This window comes from Rissa tridactyla, chromosome 1 (genome assembly GCF_028500815.1).
Source record: "Rissa tridactyla isolate bRisTri1 chromosome 1, bRisTri1.patW.cur.20221130, whole genome shotgun sequence".
Classification (NCBI taxonomy): domain Eukaryota; kingdom Metazoa; phylum Chordata; class Aves; order Charadriiformes; family Laridae; genus Rissa; species Rissa tridactyla.
In genome coordinates this window covers 131,787,651-131,812,457 of record NC_071466.1, presented here as the reverse complement: position 1 = coordinate 131,812,457, position 24,807 = coordinate 131,787,651, and the positions used below count along the sequence as shown (strand labels likewise).

Genomic DNA, 24,807 nt, shown 5'->3' with positions numbered 1-24,807 from the left:
ACTCGGCAAGTTCTAACTTCAGTGCTACAAATGGGTGGGCTAATGAACCACCTTTAGCATGCTGTCAGCAGGTTTTCCCTTTTTTCCACCCCCTTTCCACTTCATCAAGTGGTATTAGCATTTGAAACACCATGCTAGATCAAATAGCCAGTGTACTTTGCTGAAGTATTGCATTACAATGAATAAAACTATCACCAAATTGCTTTTATTCCCAGCTAGAGTACAAATTCTCTGACAAAAGCTAGTAAAATCTTAGGAAGAAATCACTTTGGGCAACTGCATTGAATGGACAGATCTCAATACATACGTGTCATATACTCACAGCTATCTGTAATGTGTACGATATCATCCAGAACCCAGTCACATAAAACTTCTTTCTTGCCTTTAAGTGAATTTCAAGTCTGATGTTTGGAATACCTCATCTAAATCAGGATTTTGTCACTGGGTACAGGAATAGGAAACGCATTTGATTTGCCATCAGTATTTTCAACTACAAAACAACAGGTGGGCCCTTTTACTAAGGAAGAGTTGCGGTCAGAAGCCACTAGCAGCATTCCTGTTCCATAACCATGCCGCTTGCTCACTGCAGGGCTATGGTCAAGGCACAGAAAGATTCAGTTCCGCCCACCAAAGATGGTGGGGTGATGGCACAGAAACCCATCTGCTGTTACCGCTTTTCTTGTTAATGTATTCTAGCATAACCCTGGGATATCTTGTTGGGTGTCTTTGAGAATGCTCAACATGTTTCTCGCTCATGGAAACCCAACTCAACGGGCTGCTTTGCTTTCCAGGCCTTTTCTCTCTGAGAAATAGGACCAGGAAGCAGCACGGCCGCCGCCGGTGGGCTCTGCCTCTGGCGAACGGCCTCCTGCGGACATCTCGCCTCAGTCAGAGCCGAGCAGGCGGACAGCCTCGGCCTCCGCTCGCAGCACAGCCTCCTGCCCTCACCACGCCCCAGGCCAGGCGGGGCAGGAGGTGAAGGTCGGCCGCCGGGGGGCCCTGCCCGCCACCCAGGAGCCACCAGGCTCCCACAGGGGCGCTTTAGAGGGTCCTGCCGCCCCCCGGGAGCGCTCTCCAAGGCGGGGGACGGCCGTTGGGGGAGGGGGGGGGGGCGGCTGCGCGCGCTCCCTCAGAAGGCGGCTCGGCGAGGAGGCCGCTGCCGCCCCTCCCGGGCAGGTACCGGGACGGAGGTAGGGGAGCAGCGGCCGGGCACGCCTCGGGAGAGGTGGGGGCGGCAGGAGTAGGGCAGGGTGGCGGAGAGACACCTCACCTGCAGCCGGAGCCGGCAGACCCGAAGCCCCACTCCTTCCTCCGGCGGCGGCCGCGGCAGAAGCGGCGCTCGATCAGCTGACGCCGGCCCCCTCCGCGCGCATGCGCCGCGGCCCACGCCGGAAGCACCCGGCGCGAGCCGGCCCACCCCGCCCACTTCCGGGAGGAGCTTCAGCCTCCCCTCCCCCACCCGTCCCGGGCCTGCGCCCGGCCGCCCGCGCGAACCGGCAGGGCCGCGTGATTGGCCGCCCCGTACCACGTGGCGAGGCGCGCCACCTCGTGCCGCCCCTCCCCCGGCTCACGCGGGGGACGTCGACGCCGCGCGGCGCCGCTCCGCCCCCTCTTCCCCCCCTCCCTTCCCTCCTCTCGAAGGGTGCGGCGCGTGCGCGGCGGGAAGGACGCGAAGCGCGCGCGGGGGGGGGTGGGGCCGGGAGGAGGGTGAAGGGTCGTGCCGGCGAGGAGGCGGGCGCGCGCGCGGCGTGAGGTGAAGGGTTACGGGGGCGGGGCGGCGGAGGGACGAACGGACGGAGGCCCATGTGGAGCGGGCGCGGGAGCAGGAGGCTGAGCCGCCCGCGCTGCCCGGGCCGAGGAGGAGGACGGAGCTGTACCGCCAGGCCCTGCACGCAGCTACCGCGGACGCCGCCGCCGGCCAGGCCGCGGCCGCACCATGAAGGGGTGAGTGCGGGCCCGTCCGGGCCGTGACAGGGCGGTGGTGCCCGTCCGGGCCCGCCTTGGCCGCGCCGCCTCGCCGGCCGCCGCGAGGAGCGGAGTGGGGCGGGCCCGGGCGGTGCGGCCCAGGCGCGGCCGGTGGACGGGCGGCGATGCGGCCCAGGCGCGGCCGGCGGACGGGCGGCGCCGCGCCTTGGTGGGAGGCGCAGGGGGCCGAGCGGTGCTGCCGCTGCCGCCCCCGCTGCCGCCGTCGCCTCAGGCTGGGGGGGTGGCTGCGTCTCTCCCGCCCTCTGGGAGCGGGGCCGCGGCGGGACGGGGTCCTGGGAGCCTCTTTCGCGTGGGGAGAAGCCGGTGGGGAGCCAGAGCTCCCCACAGGACAACCCGCCTCCCCACCCCTTTTTCCCCTCCTCCCCCGGTCGTAACGCTTATTCCGCTGCCGGAGCGAAAACTCTGTGTTCGGCCCCGCTCTGGGACGCGGCGGCCCTTCGTGCTCTGAAGCCACATCGGCTGGTGGGCTGTGTCCGTCCGCAGCACGAAGGGAGGCGGCAGCCGGCGGGCGGGGGTTGCCGGTTGCTCGGTCATACTCGGATAGCGAAGAAGTGCCGCTGGTTCTGTGTTGAAAAGCTGCCCGCCTTGGACCAGTGTTTTTGCAGCGCTATTGTTTGTACCATCCTCTTATCGCTTTTGTTGGTTTAAGCCTTTAAGTTTTTTATCTGCATGGAGGCCATGCGACGTGGATGGATGAAAACGAGCTGTGTTTTGTGTCCCGTTTCTGTAGCACGCTGCTTTAGGCCTGGTTTCACTTCTTGGTGACTCTTGAAAAACCTAGAGATTTCAGCTGTGGTTGGCTGAAACACTGGGTTTCCTGCTCAGTGGAGGAAGCGAGGTGCCGTGTTTGAACAGGAGACCGGAGGCCTTTAGAGTTATGGTTCTGCTCTGGTGTCAGATGACCTGCCTGACCTTGCATGGGTCACTTTGGGACAGGTTTTCTAATGTTGTTTAAATCCCGTAATGTTTATTGATTTCAGCATCACCTGTGCTCCACAAAACGTGATCTTTACACTCTGTGACTCAGTTTCTTCATATGCACAAAGGAAGTTTTCCACAGCTGTTTCTCAAAGGAGTTTTAAACCAGTCCCCTTGAAACTGGTGTTATGCAATGCTGGATATTATTATTCCAGTTTGGCAGCTTAAGGCAGGGTGAATGGAAGCTGAAGCACTTAAGCTTTTACTAAGAAATGGTAAGAGGTTTAGCTTATTAGCAATTGGGGTGAGGTCACATTACAAGTCTGCTTGATAACAGATACTTAGTTATTTCTCACAGCGTGTAAGCAGCTTCAAACATCATGCGGGGCTGGCAGCTTTCTGTAGGAAGAGGCTCGGCAATGATTGCAAATAAACTGACTCTCAGGTGACATTGAATAGGTGTGTTTGGGATCTCGGGCAATCCTTTATTCGCCTGCACCACCCTACGTATGAAGCAGGGCACCCTGTCTCTTAGTCACCTTATAATGAGGATGACTGAGTTTGCAAGAAGAGCAAGCAGCACTGATCAGCCAAGATGAAGTGGCAGTTGACGGCATCGTTGTTCAGCAGTGGTCCTGATGCAACTGGGTTTCCTTTTATCCTCCGTCGACCTTTCTGCTGTTTTCTACAGCTTAGCTCCACTTTGGCCGTACAGCAGTCGTGAGTTGAGGGACGGGGTTACTGGGGCCTGGATGCATGAGGTGGAAAGCAGCCCAGGCGTGTCAGGCCTGAGCCAGCCGTGGAGTTCTCCTGTCAGGTCACAGCCAGAGCTGTCCGCCATGCTGCGGTGCTCCACAAGGGGCTGAGCCCTGGCTTTGCTTGCACTGCTCAGTTCTTATTTCAGGGAGCTTATTACTTTCTGTAACTTTTTTTTTTTAATAAAAAGCTATAGAGAAAAAAACCCCACACAACCCTCTTCTGTTTCCGGAGCACCAAACTTTATTTCTTTTACTTTATATCTACTTACAGGCAGCTTTATCGCTGATTCAAATTCAGAACTGATCCTTTTGGGTTCTGTACTTTTATATTCCCACTTTTCTGGTACTTCTTCATCTCTTTGAAGAGCAGCATATTCCTGGCTTGTCAAACACACAGCAAGTTCTTGTGCAGAATCACAAATCTTCATATTGAATCCAGGTGTTCTCCAAAAATTCAGATTGAGGAAAATAGGCCGATAGAACTCAAATGGAAAAATAACCCAATTTAAATACAATGGGAGAATCAAAGGACTAGACAAAGACTTCATAAGGAATGTATTAAATTACGTAGGGGTACCCTGGAACAAAACCAAGTTGTTAGTAAAGCTACGAAGATCGGAGAAGATCCCTAAAAAACAAGCACTGTCAGAAGATAGGTCCAAAAATAGATCTAAAGCTTCAACTCCCAACATACAGAAACTAATGTGGTGTTTGAAGGGATCTGCTCTGTCTTCAGTATTGAATCCAAAATTGTGGATCAGTTCTTTTGAACAAACTGACTCCATCTGAGAACTTTTTCTGGGAGCGTATGCGTTGCATAGTAACTCACACCACAAAGTGCAGAGATAATTTTGGGAGCACTAAGACCCATAACATCAGCTGTAATTATGAACGGTCTGCTTTGGCAGAGAAAGAATTAAAAAAGACTCTGGCAAGTTCACTGATGTTTTGAAATTTCAGATCTAAAAGTGATTGTGTAGTCAATGTGTGTTGCTTGCAGCCATCTTTCTTAGCTCTCTGAATTCAAAATAACATAGCAGTGTGTTAATAATGCATACGGGGTTGCAGTGTCTCTGTCATCAGGGTATTTGAGATTAGGTGACTTCTTTTACAGAGGACCTCTAGCTTCAGAGACAGTAAGATTTTTTTGCTTTCTGAGCTGCTTAAAGTTTTGTGGGTTTTCTGTTATTTGATGAGTTAAACACCAGCTTCTGAACTGGTAATTGCTATTACCTCCCACCTGCTTTTGTGATACTTGGCTTTATGTTCACTCTGTCCTCATCTTCTGAATGATTTTAATAGTTTAGAGGCTTGTTGTTTCCCTTTTCTTTTTAAACATGAGTTGAAAAACTGAGGTAGTTCACTGTTCTGTTAGTGAACTTCATGATTCTCTAGAGTTTCGTTTCTTTTTTCATTTATTGTATTCCTAAATGTTGTTATTGTTAGTTCTGGAATTTGAAAATCTATTTTAGAATTGGATTTGTATGAGGAAAAATACCAGTGGGAGGGACTCGGGTTCTACTGTCTGTAGTAATTTGCCTGTTTTTGTAGAGCAGATGTAAATAATACTCCCTGTGCTTTGCTGCTTTTGCAGTGCTGATTCGCTCGTTGCTCAGTGGTTTTGTATTGTCTTTACAGTTGTTATGCTACTAGTTTTAAGGAAAGAAAACACAAAATCGTCGAAGTTGGAAGGGACCTTTAAGATCATCGTGTCCAACCACTAACCATTTTATTGATTCTTGAGCATTTGCTGGTTGCTGCCTTTTGATGTCTTAAAATAAGGATGCTTTCCTGACCTCTTTCAGTTCAGATGGAGCCTGTGAGAATAAGTCATCCAGCCTTTCCTTGCGGCCCTTACCTAAAAACCACATTACACAAGGGGTGTAATGCAAGACACGCGTGCTCCATTGTATTGTATGCTTGTATCTGCTGTGACTGGGAGTGTCAGCTCATATATAGAGCATGTAGTGCACGTTACATGCGGGGCCTGGTGCCTGTGCTCCTGTGCATATGTGTTACTTTGTCACATTGACCAAACCCCTCTCCAGTTTTGATGGGAAACACCTGTGGGATTGACATGTGCCAGCATTCGTGTAGCCACATGATGAAAAACTGATTGAAACAGGGAGCAGAGTGCTGTGCATTATACTGCTGTCTCAGAAAGTAACGCGTACTACTTTTCTGTAATAAACTTCTAGGAGACTGCCTCTGAACTTGTATGTGTTGCAGTTAAATCTTATGCTTCATAGTTTCCGAAGGTCCTGACTTGCTGCAGAAGAGCCCTTCAGGCTAGATGCTACGCAAAAGGTAGCTGCTGCCCCAGAGAACTTTGTAACTGAAAGGCTTTGCAGGCTAGTGCTATTCTAGCTGCCTTTGTAGAAGAGACATCACAGCTGGGGAATACTGAGCATAACAGAAAAATAACAATAGTGTATTTAAAGTACAGTGAGTCGTTATGGGTAAGCTCTGATATCTCTGCTTGTTTTGCCTGGATTCACAAAGTAAACCCTTCAAGGTCCTGAAGCCGTGCGTGTTTCTCATGAGAACAGGGAAGGTTTTTTTTCTCTACTTTTCTGAGTTAGTATTACAGAGTTCATGCGGAACTGTTGATTTGTTTCCATTTGCAAGGCACAGTGCTAAGCTTAACGTATATGGGAGGAAGTTCCAAGTTTATGAGAAAACTGCTGAAATGTCATATACACTGGAGGCAGGACAAAAAAGGTAATTGAGCTTGAAAATCATTGTTTGGTTTTAGGATTTTTCTGAACTTAGAAATGTCAGAGCATGAGCTGTACTTTCTGCATTTAATCTCATGGATGGTAAATTTAGACCTTGCCTATATGCATCCTTAAAAATAGCGTAATATCTTCTAAAATAAGTTTATAAAAACTCAGTGCAGTTTATTATAGGTGCTTTAACCTAATTTGTAACTCTTACCACTTTGAGTTTAATTTCATAACTAGATTAAGACATTCCATGAAGCAGGAAGGATCGGGAGGATAGGAAGGTGGCATAGGGATTGTAGCCATTTTATTGAGGCACTTTAGAACTCAGTCTTGGCTTTTGAGTGGTGTTTGACCATTACATTCTTTTTACATATATATGTGGCTTCTTAGTATATAGATTGGCTTGCTAGGTTGGGACGTTTCTTTTGTGAAAAATGTAGTATCTTTAGTTAATCACCAAATGCCACAGACTCTGCTGCCATCTCCTGAGGACAAGAGAAATGATGCATCTTCCTTTGACACATTAAATCTCTTTTAAAATGGGGAATAATGGGTGATGGTTGAGCCAGAAAAATACTTTTATTCAAGTGGAAATGATTCAGAACTTGAAAAGCCTGCCCATTTGGCAACCATTAGAAGTGTTCAGACCAATAATCTGAGAAGGCGCTAGATAATTTTACCCGTAGGAGGAGGAAAGGACAGGAGAAGTTGGATCTTTATATTTGTTTGGGAATTGGTAAGAGAGAAGTGCATCTCTTCTGCTCTAAGTGAGGCAGGCAAGGTCAGGATTACTTTCTGCTCCCTGCTGAAAGTTTTGTGGGTTTTTCCCTGAGGGGAAGGGAAGAAATGACCTATGTGATAGTTTTAGAGCAGTAAAAGTTTGTCAGGAGAGAGATTTGAGGTGAGGAAGTGGAGGTGGGGGAGAGAAGCAGTCTATGCATAGAAGAGTTGCTGGTTATTTGGAGACTCTTGGACTTGAAGACCTGAGAGCGGAGAAGCGCGGCATTGAAATGGGGTAACTGTGTATTTGTGTCAAAGCATATTGAATAAATTCATTACGGAAAGGAAATTAAATGAGGCTTTATGGAAAATAGAGCCAAAACCACTTCCAGAACACTGTCACTAGGTGACTAAGATTAAGGTATTTGAATTTTCCTGGGGGTAGAGTAATTTTTTTTTTAAATTGATTGAAAATACCACGCTGCATGGTAAGATCTTGATGCATGAAGTGCTTCCTGAGCTCAGTTGGCCTTCCTCCTCCCTCTCCTCATTCTTTTCCAGGCTCTGTGTGATTTTTGGCCCTTAGCAGGCTAGAATCTCAATCCCTGAAAAAATTTCCCATTTTCACTATCTGACCATTGTATTTATCTTCTCTTGAGAGTATGGGGTGAGACCCAGGGCAGCAATTTAAAACTTGTGTAAGTTTTCTCTCCATGTCACTTGGAATTTCTGGTGGGTAAAGATCACAAATTATGTTGAAAATTGCAATTAAAGGAAATCTGTTTGTTTTTTACTAAATATCTCTTTAGCACAGACTTTCATTTGAAAACAATTCATTATTCAAAACTGGGAAAAGAAAAGGCGGGGGGGGAAGTATCCTTTTTGTGCTTGATAAGTTAGGTGCTTGCAATGATTGTTGCCTTAAAGTATTTAAAGGTAGGTGTGTAAAACTGATAGCGCATTCTGTTAATTTTTCAGAGTATGTTCTTTATATAATGCATGATTTGAACACCTCAAAAGACCACCAAGCCTGGGACTGAAATCTGAAGTATAGGCAGGAGACCCATAGTGACCTGCCACTTTTTCTTTGCTAATCTAATGGATACAGGCATTTGTAAAGAAAGGTGTTTCAGTGACTTAGAGAAATAATTTGTGTGAAGCAGATAATGCCTTTCTCCTCATATGTCAATTCTATAGTTTCTTACCTAATATAAGTACAAGAAGTGCCTTTGAGCTATACAGATTTATGTAAATAAGGTGCTTTGTGAACCCAGCATCACTTCTATTTTGAATTTGAAGGTAAGCCTCTGTTCTCACCTGAGGATCATCAGGTACTTTATGAGCATTAATTAGTGAAGGTTTATTATCTCCTGGGAGGCAAGTAAGCGTTATAATTGTTATATCCAGGGACACTGAGGGTATGGAAAGCGTCAATAACTTGTAAGATGTCTCAGGGTATTGGTAATGGAGACACAAAACTCATTTTGAGCTCAGTTGTTTCAAACTGGTGAAGTACTTATGCTTTGCAGTCATGGTTCAAAATCTGAATGTTCTTGTGAGCTTACTTGACTAATAAGGAAAAGTGGTTAGACCAGCAATGGAGAGTTAGGATTTCTGGCAACTCTTTATCTGCTGTATGATCACAGGCAAGTTGCTTCCTCTTTCACCTGACTTTGATGCACCTGGGATAGGCAGGTACAATATCTAAGCCTTTGCTTCGTGAGGTGCTCTGAAGCAGCAAAGAGTTACAGGCTACTAAGTGATGTACGTATGTCTGCTTTTGCTTTCTAGACCAACTATGTTTATTTCTGGTATTTTGGAGTTTGAAAATCCTGTCAGCTGGGCATGGTGATTCCTGCTCTTTGTATCCAGCTGTAGAATGAGATAGCTTTTAATTTTCTTGGGAAAGTTTATTTTTATTTGACACTTGTTGAAATGACCTCACTGTCTCCCCCTTGCACTTGCATAATCAGACAGCTGAGATGCTTCATGATTGTACTGCTACTTTAGCTTTAGGGTTGTCTCTTTTTTTTTTTTTGATATCAGGGTTGAGTCTAGATTTGAGATCTAGTACAACTCTTGAAGAACAGGTTTCAGCTGGGAAAACTGTGAGGCTATTATAGCATAACTCTGCTTCTTGCATATGAAAGACTGGCCAGTCTTTTGTACAATGGTCAGCTTTTCTAGGTTGAAGCAGAATGAATTATCCGAATATAATGAAGAAACCTTGACACAGAAACACTGTGTATTTTTTCGTTATAAAGGAGGGAGGTGAAGGGGGTCTGAAGTATGTCTTGGAAAACTATGACACATGCCAGTGAAACCTATTCATGCTGAGATCCATTTGAATCGCAAGTCTTCAGTGAAGTCGTCTGTTAATTCTGTTTCTAAAATTGCTTGGCTTTCTTCTGTACATCCCTATGCCCTTCTACAATCCAGCACACAGTTGGGAGTAACTTCCGGTAGGGTATCAGGTGTCATGCGTATACATGTTTTCAGCAGTAAGTGGGGCTAAAGAAAGTCAGGGGGCTTCAGAAGCAAACTGGTTAAGACTTTTTGCATGCTAGGCTTGTAGTTACCCTTCTGACAAGTGAAGCAGAGTAGATTTACAGCCTGCAGATCTTCTAGATAATTGAAAACATACCAGTCTGCCCACAAAAACTAGACTAACTTGTGCACCTAGCAAGACAGCTCATCTGTTTTACAAAGAAAAAAAACAAAACAAAAAAAAAACAACCAACCCCAAAACACTAGAGAGCCTCTTTTGGCTTTGGAGTTTAATCTAAACAAAGCCACACCCTTCAGGTCTATAGCTTTCATAGCTCTGGTTTGGTTTTATTTTATGAGTGGATTATCCTGTCTAGACTCCTGCTTTGACTTGGAAGCCAAAATAGAAGCAATAAAGCTAGTTGGCCGCTTAGCGGGTGACAAACCTTCTCTGAAGTCCTCTAATTTGTTAGGGCCCTTTTCTCCCCTGTGCTCCCTCTCCTGACTGTTTCATGATACCTCAGTAAGTTTTGTGAGTTGCAGATACAGCTCTGCTAAATTTAGCATACCAGATGCCTTCAATAAGCCTGAGCCCAGCTATCAGTTACACTCGGATCTGTTTCAGTCAGGCACATCCCTCTGGGGAGAGACTTGCACTATTTAAAGTTGAATGAGACTGAGATTCTTACAGCATTAAGAAACTCGGAATTCCCCCTTTTTCTCCCTGATGTTGGTTCTGAACTAATGTTCAACACTTGCTATTCTGGGACCGAATTTGTGTTGCCTCTTGAACTGTAACTCTGGAAATTGGCTTTGTCTTGAGATATCACTCTATATAGCAGTTCTCTTTTGGTGTACATTGAGAGGCAAAAGGCAGCCTTAGCATAAGCTAGTCTCATTTAGCCTGTGTTACTTCCAGTCTGAATTTAAGACATTATATGAAAAATAGTGTTCTAATCATGGCCCTGTAGTAGGCTGCAGATAGAGGAGTGCAGCTGCAGTAGGACTAACTGGATTGCATTTGGTCTTACAAAAAGTGTGAGGTTTTTTTCTAGCAAATGCTTGAAGGATCTTGGGGCACCAGCATGCAGGAGCGTTGATGCTGATGTTCTGGGCATGCATTCATCTTCAGTAACTGCTGCATGTCACCTCACTAAATAAAGTCCTGCTTCCACTGGGATTTCATGGATCACTCTGCACTTCTTGTATTGCATCGCTGGGCAGTGTTGCTTTTAATGAACAGCAGCCTTACGCACCAGAAACTGGTTCCCTTCACTATTGAAGTCTCTGTGTGTTTTTTTCCTCCGTAACTGAGTCACAGTATGTTGCAGGTGGGAGAAATGCAAACATAGTCTTAGGATATATCAGGAAAATGCTTCTGGTAGAAACGAGAAAAACTTACTGCTGTTGTATAAGGCAATAGTAAGTATTTGGGGTGCTGTAAGCAGTTTTGGTTAGCCATGTTTAAGGAAAATTAATCTGAAGGAATGCAAAGAAGAGCTAGTATGACAACAGGAATTAAGAGCCAGTCTTAAAGGAGGAGGCCAGGAGCTTGGCTTTAGTTACTAGAAGGAAAGTATAAAGAGGTCATGGTAGCTTTCTGAAAAGGCACGTGGGATACGGTGTGTTGGTACCCACATACGGGTAGAACTTGAGTGCATTTAGAATGGAAATCAGAAGAAAGCTTAGCTATATTAGTAGTATAGGAACAGTCTTGCAAGGGAAGATGTTTAAGTGGCTTCAGAGGGCTGGTAGGAATCCATCTAGGAAAGGGTATGGATTTGTAGAGCACTGTAGTAATAAGAGGCCTGATATGATGAGCCAAGAGTCCCTCGTTTTTTCATAATAAACACAGTTGCTTGGGATGGGGTGGCTGACTTGGTCCAGAAGTTTTGACGCCTAAGATGAATACAGTTGACTGTTGTGTGCTCCGTGGAGTGTTATTTGAGATGTAGGATGCCAGTGATAAGTGTGTGTAATAGGAATATTATTGGAATAATAGAATAAAATAATCTGTTAAGGAAGTGCATGTCCCTTCTAGGTGCTTCAGGTTCTTTACACATCTTTATGTTCTCTCATGCTAATATGAGGTCATGATTTATTTTTTTTCTTTGCAACAGCAGAGGAGAAGTATTTCTGGTACAGCTTATACTCAGTTGGAATGCACAAGACTGGTCTAATCAGACCTTAGCTGATACAGTAAACTTAAGTTACTGATTTGGCTTAGAGGTAACTTCAAGAATCAGGTCTACTTGTAGATAGCTATTAAAAAAACAAACAAATTAAAAAAAACCCAAACAAAAAACCAACCAAAGCTATTTCCATTACTCCAATGAAAAGAAAGGAGTGACCATTTTGTGTCCTTTGTTACAGGTGCTTTATCTTGTTGAGGCTGGGGTAGTTTTAAGTCCTTAGGTTCAAAGTGCATGTTGTTCAGTAGATTACAAGGTGTAGTACAAGATCATCTAGAAGCTGAATGATCTCTCTGCTCCTCTTGCACAGTACTTCCAGATTAAACTGGGGTAGGCTGGCACTTCTGCTCCAGAACCCACCAGTTCTGCCTTTGGCAGTTTTTCTTCTCTTTATGTTGGCACAAGACTTGTGTGGTGAACCCAATCAGGGGACTGATGTGGTTTAAAACTAAACTTTTCTTTTTTTGGCTAGGTTAGTTTTAATTGAGGTTGGTTCACCACATTGTTGCACAAATGTTTGTGCCAGCAAGAGGATGGAAATGAGTGAGTCGGGATCAGCAAGACTGGTGCTTTCATCAGCAGTGCCAGCTTTTCTGTGTTTTTACTTGAGGCCCTAGTGGCACTTTTGCCACACTGTCCTCAGGCAAAGTGATGAACTCTCATGATGTGGGTCTTCCTTTCCATGACCTCATTTAGTTTACTTATTAAATGTTTTTGTGTGTAATAGATGTGGTGCTGATTTAATCAGCTAGTGCTATACATCAAAGAAATTTATGGTTTGAGTACATACTATTTAAACAGACACATTAAGCATATTGATTTATGCTTCCTGCAGTGTTTCTCAAACTTTTTTCATGTTATTCTCCCTGATAAATTACTGGCCCTGGTGCAATTCTTGAGCAACAAGGAAACAGCTAGTGACAGAGCACCGGAGGCAAGCAGGAGATGGCAGGAGGCAGCAATGAATGTGGCAAGTGGTGAGAGATAGAGGAGGGAGCCCAAGGGCTTGAGGAAATCTGTCAACAGCACCTTTTAGCCACCTACTATACTACCTTTTAGCAGCTTGTTTTTCTGGCCTGATGCCAGCCTCAGAGGTGATGTCTTGACTCAGCAGCTACGAGCACCCTTAGACTCTGTGTCTGCAGTTATCCATTTATTCCCTGTCAGAAACCTTCTTGGTGAAGGTCCATCTTCTGGCCATGGTCTCTTTCTCAGCCATCTTGTCCTGACTGCCCCGACAATACATCTTTGTCCTGTTGCACTGTCATCAGTAATATTCCGTAGTGACTACTTCTAATGCCCGATTTCTTACTCCATTATTAACTAATTATTTTTAAAATAATATTAGAAAATACACTACCTGATAATAGTGTATGTCTGAGATTTTTTGCTCCAATATAAAGAGGGACTTGCTCTAGAGCAACTTTACTGTCAGTTCATCGTAAGAGTTCATGCTAGTGTTACCAATCTACTGAAGCTTGGATCTACTGATACAAAAGAAGTATCACCAAGGTGAATATACTATTAAATCCTTTGGATAAAAGGTCGAGGCTTTCAAGGGACTGAGTGTGAACGTGAGGTTTTCTCTCTTCCCTTACTGACCTCCTACTCTGCAGCTGATCTTTATCTAACTGGGCAGTTGAGACTTGCTCCCTTTGGTTTCCACTCTGATGCAGATCACAGCAAAAGAGGTTACTCAGTCTTCACTCCCAGTATGAGATTATTGAGGTCCTCTACTCCAGCAAAACTCTCTCCCAGACACAAATACACCCAGGAACCCACATGCCACAGTTTTATTCCTATCCTTTGTGAGGAAAAGGTGGCAGCGCTGCTGGTTGTGATTAGAAAAGGGCACAACTTGCCTTCTGTGTGCTTGAAGAAGCCCTGCCATGCTAGGCTGAACAGCTGTGCAAAGCTGGGCATAAAACAAGTATTACATGATAGCATGCTTGTTTACAATGGGAGCACTTCTGTCATGTGATGAGATCATCTTTACTAGCTCAGTACTTAACTTTATGTTGGAATATAATTATCAAAGGGGCTTTCACAAGTGGTGATACATGAGGAAACAAATCTTAATATTGAGAGCAAAAATAATCTCGAAGATGGAAAAGGTGGCGAAACAAAGGGCTGGTGGCGGTAGGTGTCATAGAAAAGAGATACTGCAGGTTATTTCAGCACAACATAGTGGTTTATAGCTAGAAACTTTAGAAATATATCCCATAGCTGTTGCTTGTAGTATGCCTGAGTATCTTAACATGGATGAGATACAAGAATGTAGAGACTGTTGCTTCTTCTGTCATTCTTGAGATCACTGTTGGAGAACATGCTGTCCAGTTCTAGTGAGATGTCTCTTCAAGAAATTCCTGTACAATTGTGTAGAGCTCGGGGCAAACTACAAGGATTCACGGCTTAGCAATTGCTCTTGCAGTGAGGGATGTGGGGGGGTGGTGAGATCAACATGTTCAGTGTGGTAGGGGGAAGATGAAGAGCTGCCTGGAATGATTTGCAAGCACCCATACTGGCATGGGATGCTTGACACCAGAGGGCTTTTTAATCTCTTTGGCAAATGTGTGATGAAATGTTAGACTTTGGAGTCAGCAAAGTTCAATATGTAAATGGCATCCGTTAATTCTAAGTAGTTAGAATAATTAACTGGAACATATTAATCTGATAGAGAATTACAAAATCATCAATAGTCCATTAGCTACAAGTAGATGGTTCTCTAAAAGGTAGGCCCTACTTAGAAATTGTTTAGCTTCTGTAAGGCTAAACAGAAGAAAGATTGTCTGATCTGTGTCATACCAGAGAGTGGGCAATGGTGATCCTTCATACCTTTGCAGAACGGAGACTGTATTCTTTGCTGTAAAAGAGAAGGAGAAAGTGGGTGTGAGGGGAAGATATGCTTGAAGTAAACATTAAAGGCTTCATTCCTGTAGCTTTTTCTGATAGTTTTGCAGGCTGCAGTACAGTGCCTAGAAAGCGTTGTGTATTTATCACCCATCATTGGTAGCGACAACTAAAACCGATGTGGTATCTGGAGTACTAATCGTTTAAGGGTTTTTGATGCATAATAAAGGTCAGTTAATAAAGCAGAGACAGATTATACTCTGCATTACTTGAACAAAATAGTTGTTGGTTATTATATCTTCTTTGTTTCACAGCATTATTTAAGTTAATCTGTGCTGTTGCGTCCTAGGCATCAACCTGTCTGAAAAAACAAGCTGCCTAGGCACCAGAGGTATTGGAGATGGAAAGCAGCTACTGCACATTACTAGAATGAACTTTGAAGCCTGACATAAAAGAATCTTTGAAAACAGAATTTGACTTTTTTTAAAAAAAGCAAACAGTGTCTTTACCAATGTTTGAGCAGAAAACAATCTAGTTGCCTGTATGTATTCAGTAAAACAAGGCTGAGATGAACCTGGAATGGTGTGCGTTTCTAACTCGACATGCATTGGCTTTGTACCTGCCTACCTATTGTGGTGACCATTTGGGAAAATATTTTTATTATCTTGGGTTTTTTAATTTTTCATTCTTGCAAATCTTGTTAAAACTGCACCCAAGAAATTGACTTGGGGAATATGAACAACTAGTCAACTAATATTTTATTTTTTTTTAACTCGCTTTTCTATATGTAGTGTTCCTGTCAGGAAGTTAGTCTCACAAAAGGGCAAAGCTTGGTCTGTTTCTTCTCAGTATAATTCAGTGCAGTACTGGTATTTTAAGGTTGTGATTCTGCTCTCAGTCAAAAGGAAGAATGACTTCAGTGGTGATCATAGTAGATGCGCATATCACCTTGACAGTGGCACACTTGCAAATTAACAGGCTTAATAGTTTGCTGCACACAGTATCGTTGCTTTTTAGAGGCAGATGTCTAGTAACAACTTAGTCTTTGTCTAAGCATAAGCTTTATATTGATAGGTGGTAAAATTAAGGCTGTGTTTGAAGCATGGAAAAGGATTTCATTTTCTTGGTCTGTGTTCTGGCCTTCTGTCCCTACCATCTTTTCTTTGTTGGTTTGGGTTCCCCCCCCCGTAATCTTGACGATCAGTGAGGAAATTAATGGGATAAAATTAAAGCTAATACTCCTACAGAGATTAGTGTTCTCCTGTCTTCCGCTCAGTAAAACTGTGCTTGTACTATGGTACATCAGTGTGAAGTGTGACCTGAGAAACTTCTGGCTGCATAGTACTGACTGAAATTGGGTTTGGGAGTTAAATCAGCCACCAACAGAAGACTTAATTGTATGGGTTGAACACTGCAGTTCAGTTATGTATTGAACAGATTATTAGAAATTTTGCAGTGTGTCAGATGTTAAGCATGTTTTGATTTGTTCCAGTAGCCGGATCGAGCTGGGAGATGTGACGCCACACAACATTAAGCAGCTGAAGAGGCTAAACCAGGTCATTTTTCCTGTCAGCTACAATGACAAGTTCTACAAGGATGTACTGGAGGTTGGCGAGCTAGCCAAATTAGGTACAAATGTTCTTGCCAGTAATTGTGGGCTACAGTGGCAGAAGTGCTCATCATTGCTATCCATAATGGTTTTGAATAGCAGATCCTTCTATTTTATTGTTTTATATAATGAAAAATAACCCTTTGGGAGCCTCAAAAAAGCCACGGTCCCAACCTCAGAGGGTTTGGGTTCTAACTAGATTCCATTTTACTGGGACTAGGCATGATTTCTGTTACAGCAGAAAACTTGAGATGTGTGCTGCCAGCTTACCTCCTGATGTTGTTGCTAGTTGGTTTGAACTGTAATAAGCCAACCACTGTGTCAGAGCACCATTGGTAACTTCACTCCAAGTGTTAAGCCACAATGTATGTATGATACTTTATCTGGATGGGAGAATTAGCAGGGGGGGAAGGAAGGAAGACATAGGCCATAAATGAAGGAGCTGTATGTACAGTTTGAGGCTTGTGACTGATAACACTTTGTTTCCCTCCCTGGCAGCGTATTTCAATGATATTGCAGTGGGAGCAGTGTGCTGTAGGGTGGATCACTCCCAGAACCAGAAGAGACTGTACATCATGACACTTGGATGCCTGGCACCCTACCGAAGGCTAGGAATAGGTAAGAAGGATCATCTTTTCTATCAGAGTCATCAAAAAAACCACATTGCTATGCAGCCTTCTAAATGCTCTTTCAGATTTTTAACCAAGATAGTGCACTTTCAGGCCACTGATTTCTTTGGAAGGTACTTTGGGGAAAGAGTATGACTTAACGATATGCTCTTTTTTTTTTTTCCTGCCTTTCAGAAATAGACTTTTTGTAGAATTTTCTAATTCAGGATTTCAGATTATTTTAGTCTTAATCATGTTATCATGCCATGATGTAAATACTCTGCTTCTACAGATGTGAAAATTGATACACAGAGATATGAAATAATTTGTCAGAGGTATGCAGCCAGTATGCAAGTCATATATAAGTAGAACACAACATTCCTTCATTGGTTTATCTGTTCACTCTTCTAAATGAAGGTTTTTTTTCTATTTACTGTTTTTTATCACTATTGAGTATTGCTGCTCAGGGGTAGTACCTGCTTTCTGTCTATTTGGCAATTAGTTTTTTTCTCCGTGTTGCAAATCCATAGGCCGGATTAATCGAGACCTTTTGGTAATCTGTTTGCTTTGACAAACTGGAATGAAAAAATAACTTTATTTTAAATTACTTCACTAGGCCTTTATTAGAAAAACTTAACCAATGCTCTCACTGCTTTATATATTGTTTTGACCATATTTTGAGGTGAGGTTGAAACCTTGAAGCTAGTATTTAAATAAGCTGCTTTATACGTATGCTTCTGGGCTGTTGGATTATTTTTCTCCGAAGAAACAATGAATTAAATTTTATGAGCAGTCAGAAAGATAGTGAAATACTTATACATGTTTTATTTGCCTTTCCTAGTTCTTACAGGCTCTTGTCACTTTAGCCTACCTACAGTTAACCTGTGTCTCCTCAAAAAAGCCCTTAGCTAAGTACAGACTTGACTGTGCACTTCTGATTTTCTTAAGTATCTCTTTACCTTTCGGCAGGAACTAAAATGTTGAATCATGTCTTAAACATCTGTGAAAAAGATGGCACTTTTGACAACATCTATCTGTAAGTAAATGAGTAACACTCATGCATTTTTAGAGAGATGATAGAGGCATATATGGGAGCAAAGGGAGGGAGATTCAAGAGCATTTTCAGTATGTATTTCATTGGGATCATGGGACATCTTGTAAGTACTAGCAAGAAAGCTAGGGGTCATATTCTGGGCTTGTGTGATGCTGAGAAAACCAAAAGCTTGCTTGCTTTAGAAGGGCTTCTGCACATTTGCTGAATTTGAAAGTAATGTAGCTACAAAATGATGTCTATAGCAGAATGACACTGTATGACTAAAAAAAATTTTTGTGAAAGAATTTTTTTAGCATGCAGTGCCATCTTCAGAATGGAAAATACTGCAAATCTTGCATGCAGTTTTGATACATTTGCTGTCTGTCTTTTATGACAGTGCTGTGTAGGTTAGAACATCAGATCAGAGATGCTTGCAAGCACTCTAGGTTCTCATTCAGTAGCAAGGCTCAACTGCTTATTCCCATTCTTGTGTTGTGCCAGGTCAGCTGTTTGTGCAGCAACACAGTAAACTAGGTCAATGACCTGACCCAGCTGGGGAAACTGGTTTTTGGGTTTGTTTCTGAACATTGTTTTTGGGTTTAATGTGCCTTTTTTTTGGGTGGTGGAGGTGTCTTGTTGTTTTTTTTTTTTTGTTTGTTTGTTTTTTGTTTTTTTTTTTAAATCAAGTGCTCTACATGAGCACTTGGCACAATGCAGACATGAGAACAAGCACTGGGGCAGAGGACAGGGCTGCTTAAAAGAGCACCACCATCCTAATAGATCCCCCGTGGAAATAGAGCCTGAAATCCATAGATGCCAAAGCTTTGCCTTCCCCTTTGCTGCTGGCTGCACACTTCTGCTTCTTCCTGTGCATTGGTGTCTGTGTGAATACCAAGTGAGCTGATGCAGTTTTTGGCCAGATTGCTTCTCTGAGCCAGCTTCTTCCTTGTCCATCACTGCTTGCTTATACCAGTAGAAGCATGTATATCTCTGCTAGGGAGAGTCCCGTAGCAGGTATGGTTTGGATGGACTTATGCTGCCACAGAACTACACCCTGAACTCTTGCCAGGACTCAACAAAGATGACTGAGGGATTGGAGCATCTCCCTTATGAGGAAAGGCTGAGAGAGCTGGGACTCTTTAGCCTGGAGAAGAGAAGGCTGAGGGGAGACCTTATTAATGTTTACAAGTATCTAAAGGGTGGGTCTAAGGAGGATGGAGCCAGACTCTTTTCAGTGGTTTCCAGTGACAGGACGAGGGGTAACGGGCACAAGCTGGAACACAGGAAGCTCTGATCAAATATGAGAAAAAACTTCTTTACGGTGAGGGTGACAGACCACTGGAACAGGCTGCCCAGGGAGGTTGTGAAGTCCCCTTCTCTGGAGACTTTCAGGACTCGCCTGGATGCAGCCCTGAGTGATGTGCTGTAGGCAATCCTGCTTTAGCAGGGGAGTTGGACTATGTGATCTCTAGAGGTCCCTTCCAACTCTGAAATTCCGTGATTCTGTGACTGTCAAAGATGCTTAGTGAGAAGTGTTTCATACACTGATAACACTATAAATGGAGTGACTTTTTCCTCAAGCTTAGTCCACCTCTGCCAAGGAGATGCAAAGTCTTCCAAGACCTCTACTGTTGTAGCTTTGTGACATGTCTATAAGAGGAACAGGTGTTTTAAAGAGGAGTTCAAGTAAAGCTGCTTTTGGCTTGTATTGCTGCTCTCCTGTGTCAGAAGAATGGTAATGAAGTCTTTCAGATGCCTGCTAGTTGGCACAGGTTTTCCTTTTTGCTTTTGCACTGTGTGCAGTGAAGGAACTGTGTGCTGGTTCTAATGTAAAAAACAAATCCTTTGTAATCCTTCTTTCCACTTCTCAGAGTAGGTTTCTGGGATGATAAATAGCCCCTGGAGTTGGGCATAACAAAGTTCTTTTAGTGGCCCATTGATTTTTATTACTATGCCTGTTGCTTGTGCATCTTCTATCTGAATGTATTGTGCAGCTTAGCACCCAACTTGGTATCAGTAGTTAAATTTGTCGTTATTATGAAGTTTCCTTTTAGCTATTTGGTGTTTATTGGGCTTAACACTAAGATCTTTTGTTTTGTTCTGCTGTTGCTTTCTGAGTTGCTTTGGTTCTATGGTTATGCAGCATGTTGTCATGACAAAGTGATTCACGAGTTTGTCCAGTGTCCACTGAATTTTGGGAGTGTTTAATGAGTGCCTTTTGCTGAGCCAAACATCTTTTTTTTTTTTTTTGATAGAACTTGTGCAAATAAATTTCCTAGTTGCTTAGAATGAAGAACTCATGGCTGTTTGTTTTAGAGGCCTTGAAATCTTTGAAATATGCTAGCAAGATCTGTAAAACTCTGGGGGAGATAGGTAAAAGGGGAAAGGACTTTGTAAGTACCTAGGGCTTCTTTGTGCTGCCATAGCTTTTTGTGAGGAGAGGGGGATACTTTACAGTGAGCAAGGAGTTAAAATCCTATCAAACACAATTGCCAGTTATGCATTGCACTGTGTAGGGATCATCAGTCAAACTACTGTTTTGGTAATGTAAAAAGGGTCACCAGAGGAAGTTAAAATTGGCTCTACAGTGAAACATTGTTATATATTTCCACAAAATACCTGTCACTTCTAGATGAAGAAAAATTGAAATTACTGAGCTAGTAATGCTTCAGAGTCTCTTTGCTATTTGTGTTCCTTAAAAGAGCTTTACTGAGGGGAAACATTTGCCACTTCTCAGAATGACTGTCACAGGCCATCCAGGAGGTATGCGTTAGCTCAGGATTAATTTGGGAAGACCAAAATTTCCAGTCCTGAATTTACACCATCATTCCTGTCTCTATCTAAATAGCTTCTTTTCTTATCTTGTCTTTGACTGTTCAGAGTGGGGAGGCAGAATACCGTACCACAGAAAGTTCTGATACCTGTCTCTCTATCTTCCTTTCTGTCCCAGGCATGTCCAGATCAGCAATGAGTCCGCAATTGACTTCTACAGAAAGTTTGGCTTTGAGATCATTGAGACGAAGAAAAACTACTACAAGAGGATAGAACCCGCAGATGCTCATGTGCTGCAGAAAAACCTCAAAGCCCCTTGTCTTGGCCAGAACGCAGATGTGCAAAAGACCGACAACTGAACAAAACACCAACGAACACTTTCTTGCACTTGCTTGTCGCCAAATAAGGAAAGAGAGGCCTCTTGATTTTTTTTTATTTTTTTTTACTCCACCCCTTCATCCTCTTAATTTTTTTTTTCTTGACCTCTCTCCAACAAAATGTAATGCTTCTTCCAAGGATTTTCCAATCATGTTTGGGGTTGGGTTTTTTTTTTTTTGAGCTCTCCTTTCTGGGTTTGTTTTTTTCTTTCAGTTTTGGGGTTTTTTTGGTTTGGTTATGGGGGTTTTTTTGGTGTTTGGTTTTTTTTTTGGGGGGGTGGGAAAAGGTGTGCAGATCTCTTAAGTTTGAGGTGTTGGAGGGCTTGAGCAGGTTATCCTGATGACAAGTTTCCTTCAGAATTATCTCTTTCAGTAAGCAGAATGTAAATCCAATGGGGGGGAAAAGGAAAAGCAATATCTTGTCCTTTGACTCCTACATTATGTGTTTTTTATAACCTACAGGGTACTTTAGTCCCCCCCAACCTTTGAATGTTACTTCAGTACTTCCCACTCTTCCTCTTAATTCCCCCCGCCTCAAGAAATACGTTTAGTTCTTCCCAATATTTTTGAGTATGGCTTTTTCCTCCATCTTTTGCTGAGCAGAGTGGGCTACTTTACCATACCTTTTCACTCTGCCTGGGCTGATCTTTTTGAATGCTTTTTTTAAATACTCCTCACCCAAGCTGGTGCTACACTTCTTAACTGACTGAGAGGAGGGTTTAGAGTGGTCTTTGTTTTTTCTTGTTTTCATTTACTCACCTCCCAGCAGACTTCTGCCAGAGTAAGAGCTAGATCTGGTGTTGGCAAGAGTAACCTTGTAAAAATATGAATCCTGAGGCAAGATCCTTGCTTCAAAAATGGGTGAAAGCTGTAGGGCTCGTTGAGAGTTAGTTTTATCTGTGTTGTTGGGATGGGAAAAGTGACTGTGACCACCTTACCAGCTTCGATCATGTAAGGCAAGCCCCCATCTCCAGATGAATTTGTTACAACTACTAAATCTGGGGTGACAAATCTGAGATGAGGCAAGGGTTGAGGAAACCAGGCAGCAAGGCTGAGAAGGCAAACACCAATCTGACCCTAATTGCATGGCTTTGCAGGGATCTCCTGGATTTGCTTGGGATTGGCTTGGCTTGCTGTGTTTATGCCCTCCTTTGGGAGGAGGTGGTGAACTGCACAGTTTGCTCCTTTTGAAGGTTCTTTTCCTCTTTCCCTGTTCAGTGGTAATAATGCAGTTCTCCCCTCGTGAGAGGGTGTTCATGGAGCACCGGAGAAAGCAGCATATATTAGAGCGTTTTATGGGTTTGGAAAATAGGCTGACTGGCTTCTTCCTAGTACTGTAACCTCAAAGCTACAGTAAACTCTACTAAGCTCTGCTTTGCATCCTTTCATGCTTTGTTTGCCTGAATATCAGTGCTCCTTTCTGTGCACTGTTGCCAGCGATTTTATGTATGCCAATACAAATACCAACTTGAGCTTGGACTCTTCTCCAAGCACCTGGAAAAGTGCACTGAGCTGAAACGACACCAACCTGCCGCATCCTCCAAGTAGATATTGAACTGCATTCCTTTCCTGTTTGTTTTTTAAAGTTTAAATCTGGATCTTGACATCATCCGCTTTGAAAGCCTCCAACCGATAGTGCGCGTTGCAGCATACATCTGGTTAGTAGGTGCCATCCAGTCATTTGACGGTGACTTGGGAACCAAGGATTTCAAGATGGGAGTTGTGATCAGGCAAGGGATGGCACCCCTTATTGCACATTATGTGGTCTTTGATACCCAAGGGGTGAATATACAAGCTGCTCCAGAATTATTCCTTCTTTCCCAGAGCTGTGTGGTGTTTGTTGGAGTGCATCTTGACAGACCTATGCTGGAAAACGGCCAGTCTATTTGCTGCGTTTGCACTAATTCAATCTTGGGGATGGGCAGATCTCTAACAACGAAAGCCCATCTGCATGGCCTGAGCACCTGTGTTTGCAACACTCGGTGGCAGACTCTGGCTAGAAAGATGCAAACAGTTTCCTTGGCCAGAGGCAGCCTAGTTTTGACAAAAGCTTATTTTTAGTACTGCTAGGACCTGCTCGCACTGGTTATGTTGGCAGTTCCAGCATCTTTCTAGAAGGGGATGTATTGAAGCACAATTAGCTTGTCATATGCCAACATAGTTTCCCTGGCCATCTATAGACCAAACCAAGAGAAGTACGTGGAGGGAGAGAGATAGTATTGTATTTGAGGATGTTTGTGCAGCACAGCTGTAACTCAGACCATAGCTGCCTCTGGTGCCAAGCAAAGTGCTCTTCATTCTTCTAGAACTAAGTGGTAAGTGTTTGGGTTGGGTAGATGGGTGTGGGGATATGAACTCTTAGGATTTGCTGTTGTCGTAGGCTTCCACAAATCAGTGTGTTTCACAGACAGTTTTCCTTCAGGTTTAAAAGTATGAGTCTGATGTCTGAACTTAACTTGGATTAACCTTTGTTTCTGTCTCTCTTTGCTTTGGGTTGCCATCATTCTATGAATGTATCCCTGAAAACAAATCTTAAAGCTCCTATTCCACAGCAAACCTGCCTCATTGTAACTTCTGATAAAATGTTTCATAGGAGGTGGAAGAGAGAGTAACCACAAATATAAGACTCCTTTTCCCAGGCTATTAATCCTGGAAAACGGTTGTTGAATCTTGAACGCAAGGTTTAATCTAAATCTCATAGAAGGCTGAATTCCCTGTACATGATAAGGGCAAGTGAAGGTCAATAGTTCTGAATGACAAACAGTTGTACTTTATTAGTGTATCTGCTGTGTTGAGTGTGGGAGGAGAATGCTGTATCTTAATGCTGTTACCCAGAAACACTGAAATTTTGTGAAGTGTATGAGCTTACTGCAGAGAACTTCAGTTGCTGCAGCAGGACCTCCTTTTAGCTTGAAAATAGCAGCTTATGAACAACTAATTTTTTTTAAAGTTGGGAGTTTCAGTGGAAAAAAAAAAACATCAGCACTTCCTGTTCTGGATGAAGATCTAGCAAGAGAAATGTATGCGACTAACAACTTTGGAGTGTAAATTTTGTATATGTGAGTTATTCCTTAATCTCTGCAACTGGTTTTGTCAAACATCGCTTGAAGTATGAAGATATTATCTACAAAAAGACTCCTACTAGAGGAAACCATGGTACAGGGGAAGAAGAATCATCCAGGAGAGGTATCCCTCATTTTTGGGAGGGGGAAGGGAGAGATTTTATTTTGTGTATACAGAAACTGGCTGAGTTTACATGATGCAGCTAATGGTTAAACCTGCCAACTAAATATGACATACTGTTACAACTGAAACAAACTTATGTGATATTTCATTAATTCTTGATGGTGCCCTTTGTCTAGTAAAATTTGATCCTCCAGATTGTTTTATTCTCCCCCATGTTGTAATCCAGGGTCAGCTGCTATGCACAAAGTCTGTGTTTTGTAAAGTGTTTGCTGACTTGGATGTTTCTTTTGAATCTGCAACTGCTTCCTGATTAATTTGGCTAAGACCACCCCTGGTCTCTTGAGTTAAGATTTAGTCAAAGGTATGCTGTATGCAGTTTACAGATGCATTCTCAATGTTACAAGTTAAGTTGCAGGGGGAGCAAATTCTTTACAATAAGATGGTCCATTTTTAATCTATATCATTGCCCTTATTGTACATCAGGAGCATGGTTTTGTTTTTCTCAAACTCTTTAGAAATACTGTTCAGAATAAACGTGCACTATTTGAGTTATGTCATTTATGGCTTGTCTTGTGCATTTTTTGC

The 24,807-nt window shown here is 43.3% G+C and overlaps 2 protein-coding genes across 3 annotated transcripts in view; one reads left to right on the top strand and one right to left on the bottom strand.

Annotated features, from left to right (window-relative positions):
* Positions 1 to 1,425, bottom strand: part of ATP6V1A (ATPase H+ transporting V1 subunit A) — a 31,047-nt gene extending 29,622 nt beyond the window's left edge. Inside the window, exon 1 of the mRNA XM_054189128.1 lies at positions 1,271 to 1,425. The gene's annotated coding sequence lies outside the window, so the exon portion shown is untranslated. The remainder of the gene's footprint in view (positions 1 to 1,270) is intronic.
* A 295-nt stretch (positions 1,426 to 1,720) lies between these two features.
* On the top strand, positions 1,721 to 24,779 carry NAA50 (N-alpha-acetyltransferase 50, NatE catalytic subunit). 2 transcript variants are annotated; one of them, XM_054189131.1, is made up of 5 exons: positions 1,721 to 1,944; positions 16,133 to 16,266; positions 16,745 to 16,864; positions 17,824 to 17,890; positions 20,838 to 24,779. In XM_054189131.1, the coding sequence occupies exons 1-5, from the start codon at positions 1,937 to 1,939 to the stop codon at positions 21,016 to 21,018; spliced, it is 510 nt and encodes a 169-aa protein (XP_054045106.1). In that variant the 5' UTR covers positions 1,721 to 1,936; the 3' UTR covers positions 21,019 to 24,779. The 2 variants fall into 2 exon arrangements, with proteins under 2 accessions (XP_054045106.1, XP_054045105.1); XM_054189130.1 differs by having other exon boundaries at positions 1,722 to 1,944; positions 16,130 to 16,266.
* Positions 24,780 to 24,807: the final 28 nt, after the last annotated feature.

Coding starts and splice junctions, on each gene's coding strand:
- NAA50 (XM_054189130.1), top strand. Junction 16,865..17,823: donor CTACCGAAGGCTAGGAATAG/GTAAGAAGGATC, acceptor ACCTTTCGGCAG/GAACTAAAATGTTGAATCAT. Junction 17,891..20,837: donor ACTTTTGACAACATCTATCT/GTAAGTAAATGA, acceptor TTTCTGTCCCAG/GCATGTCCAGATCAGCAATG.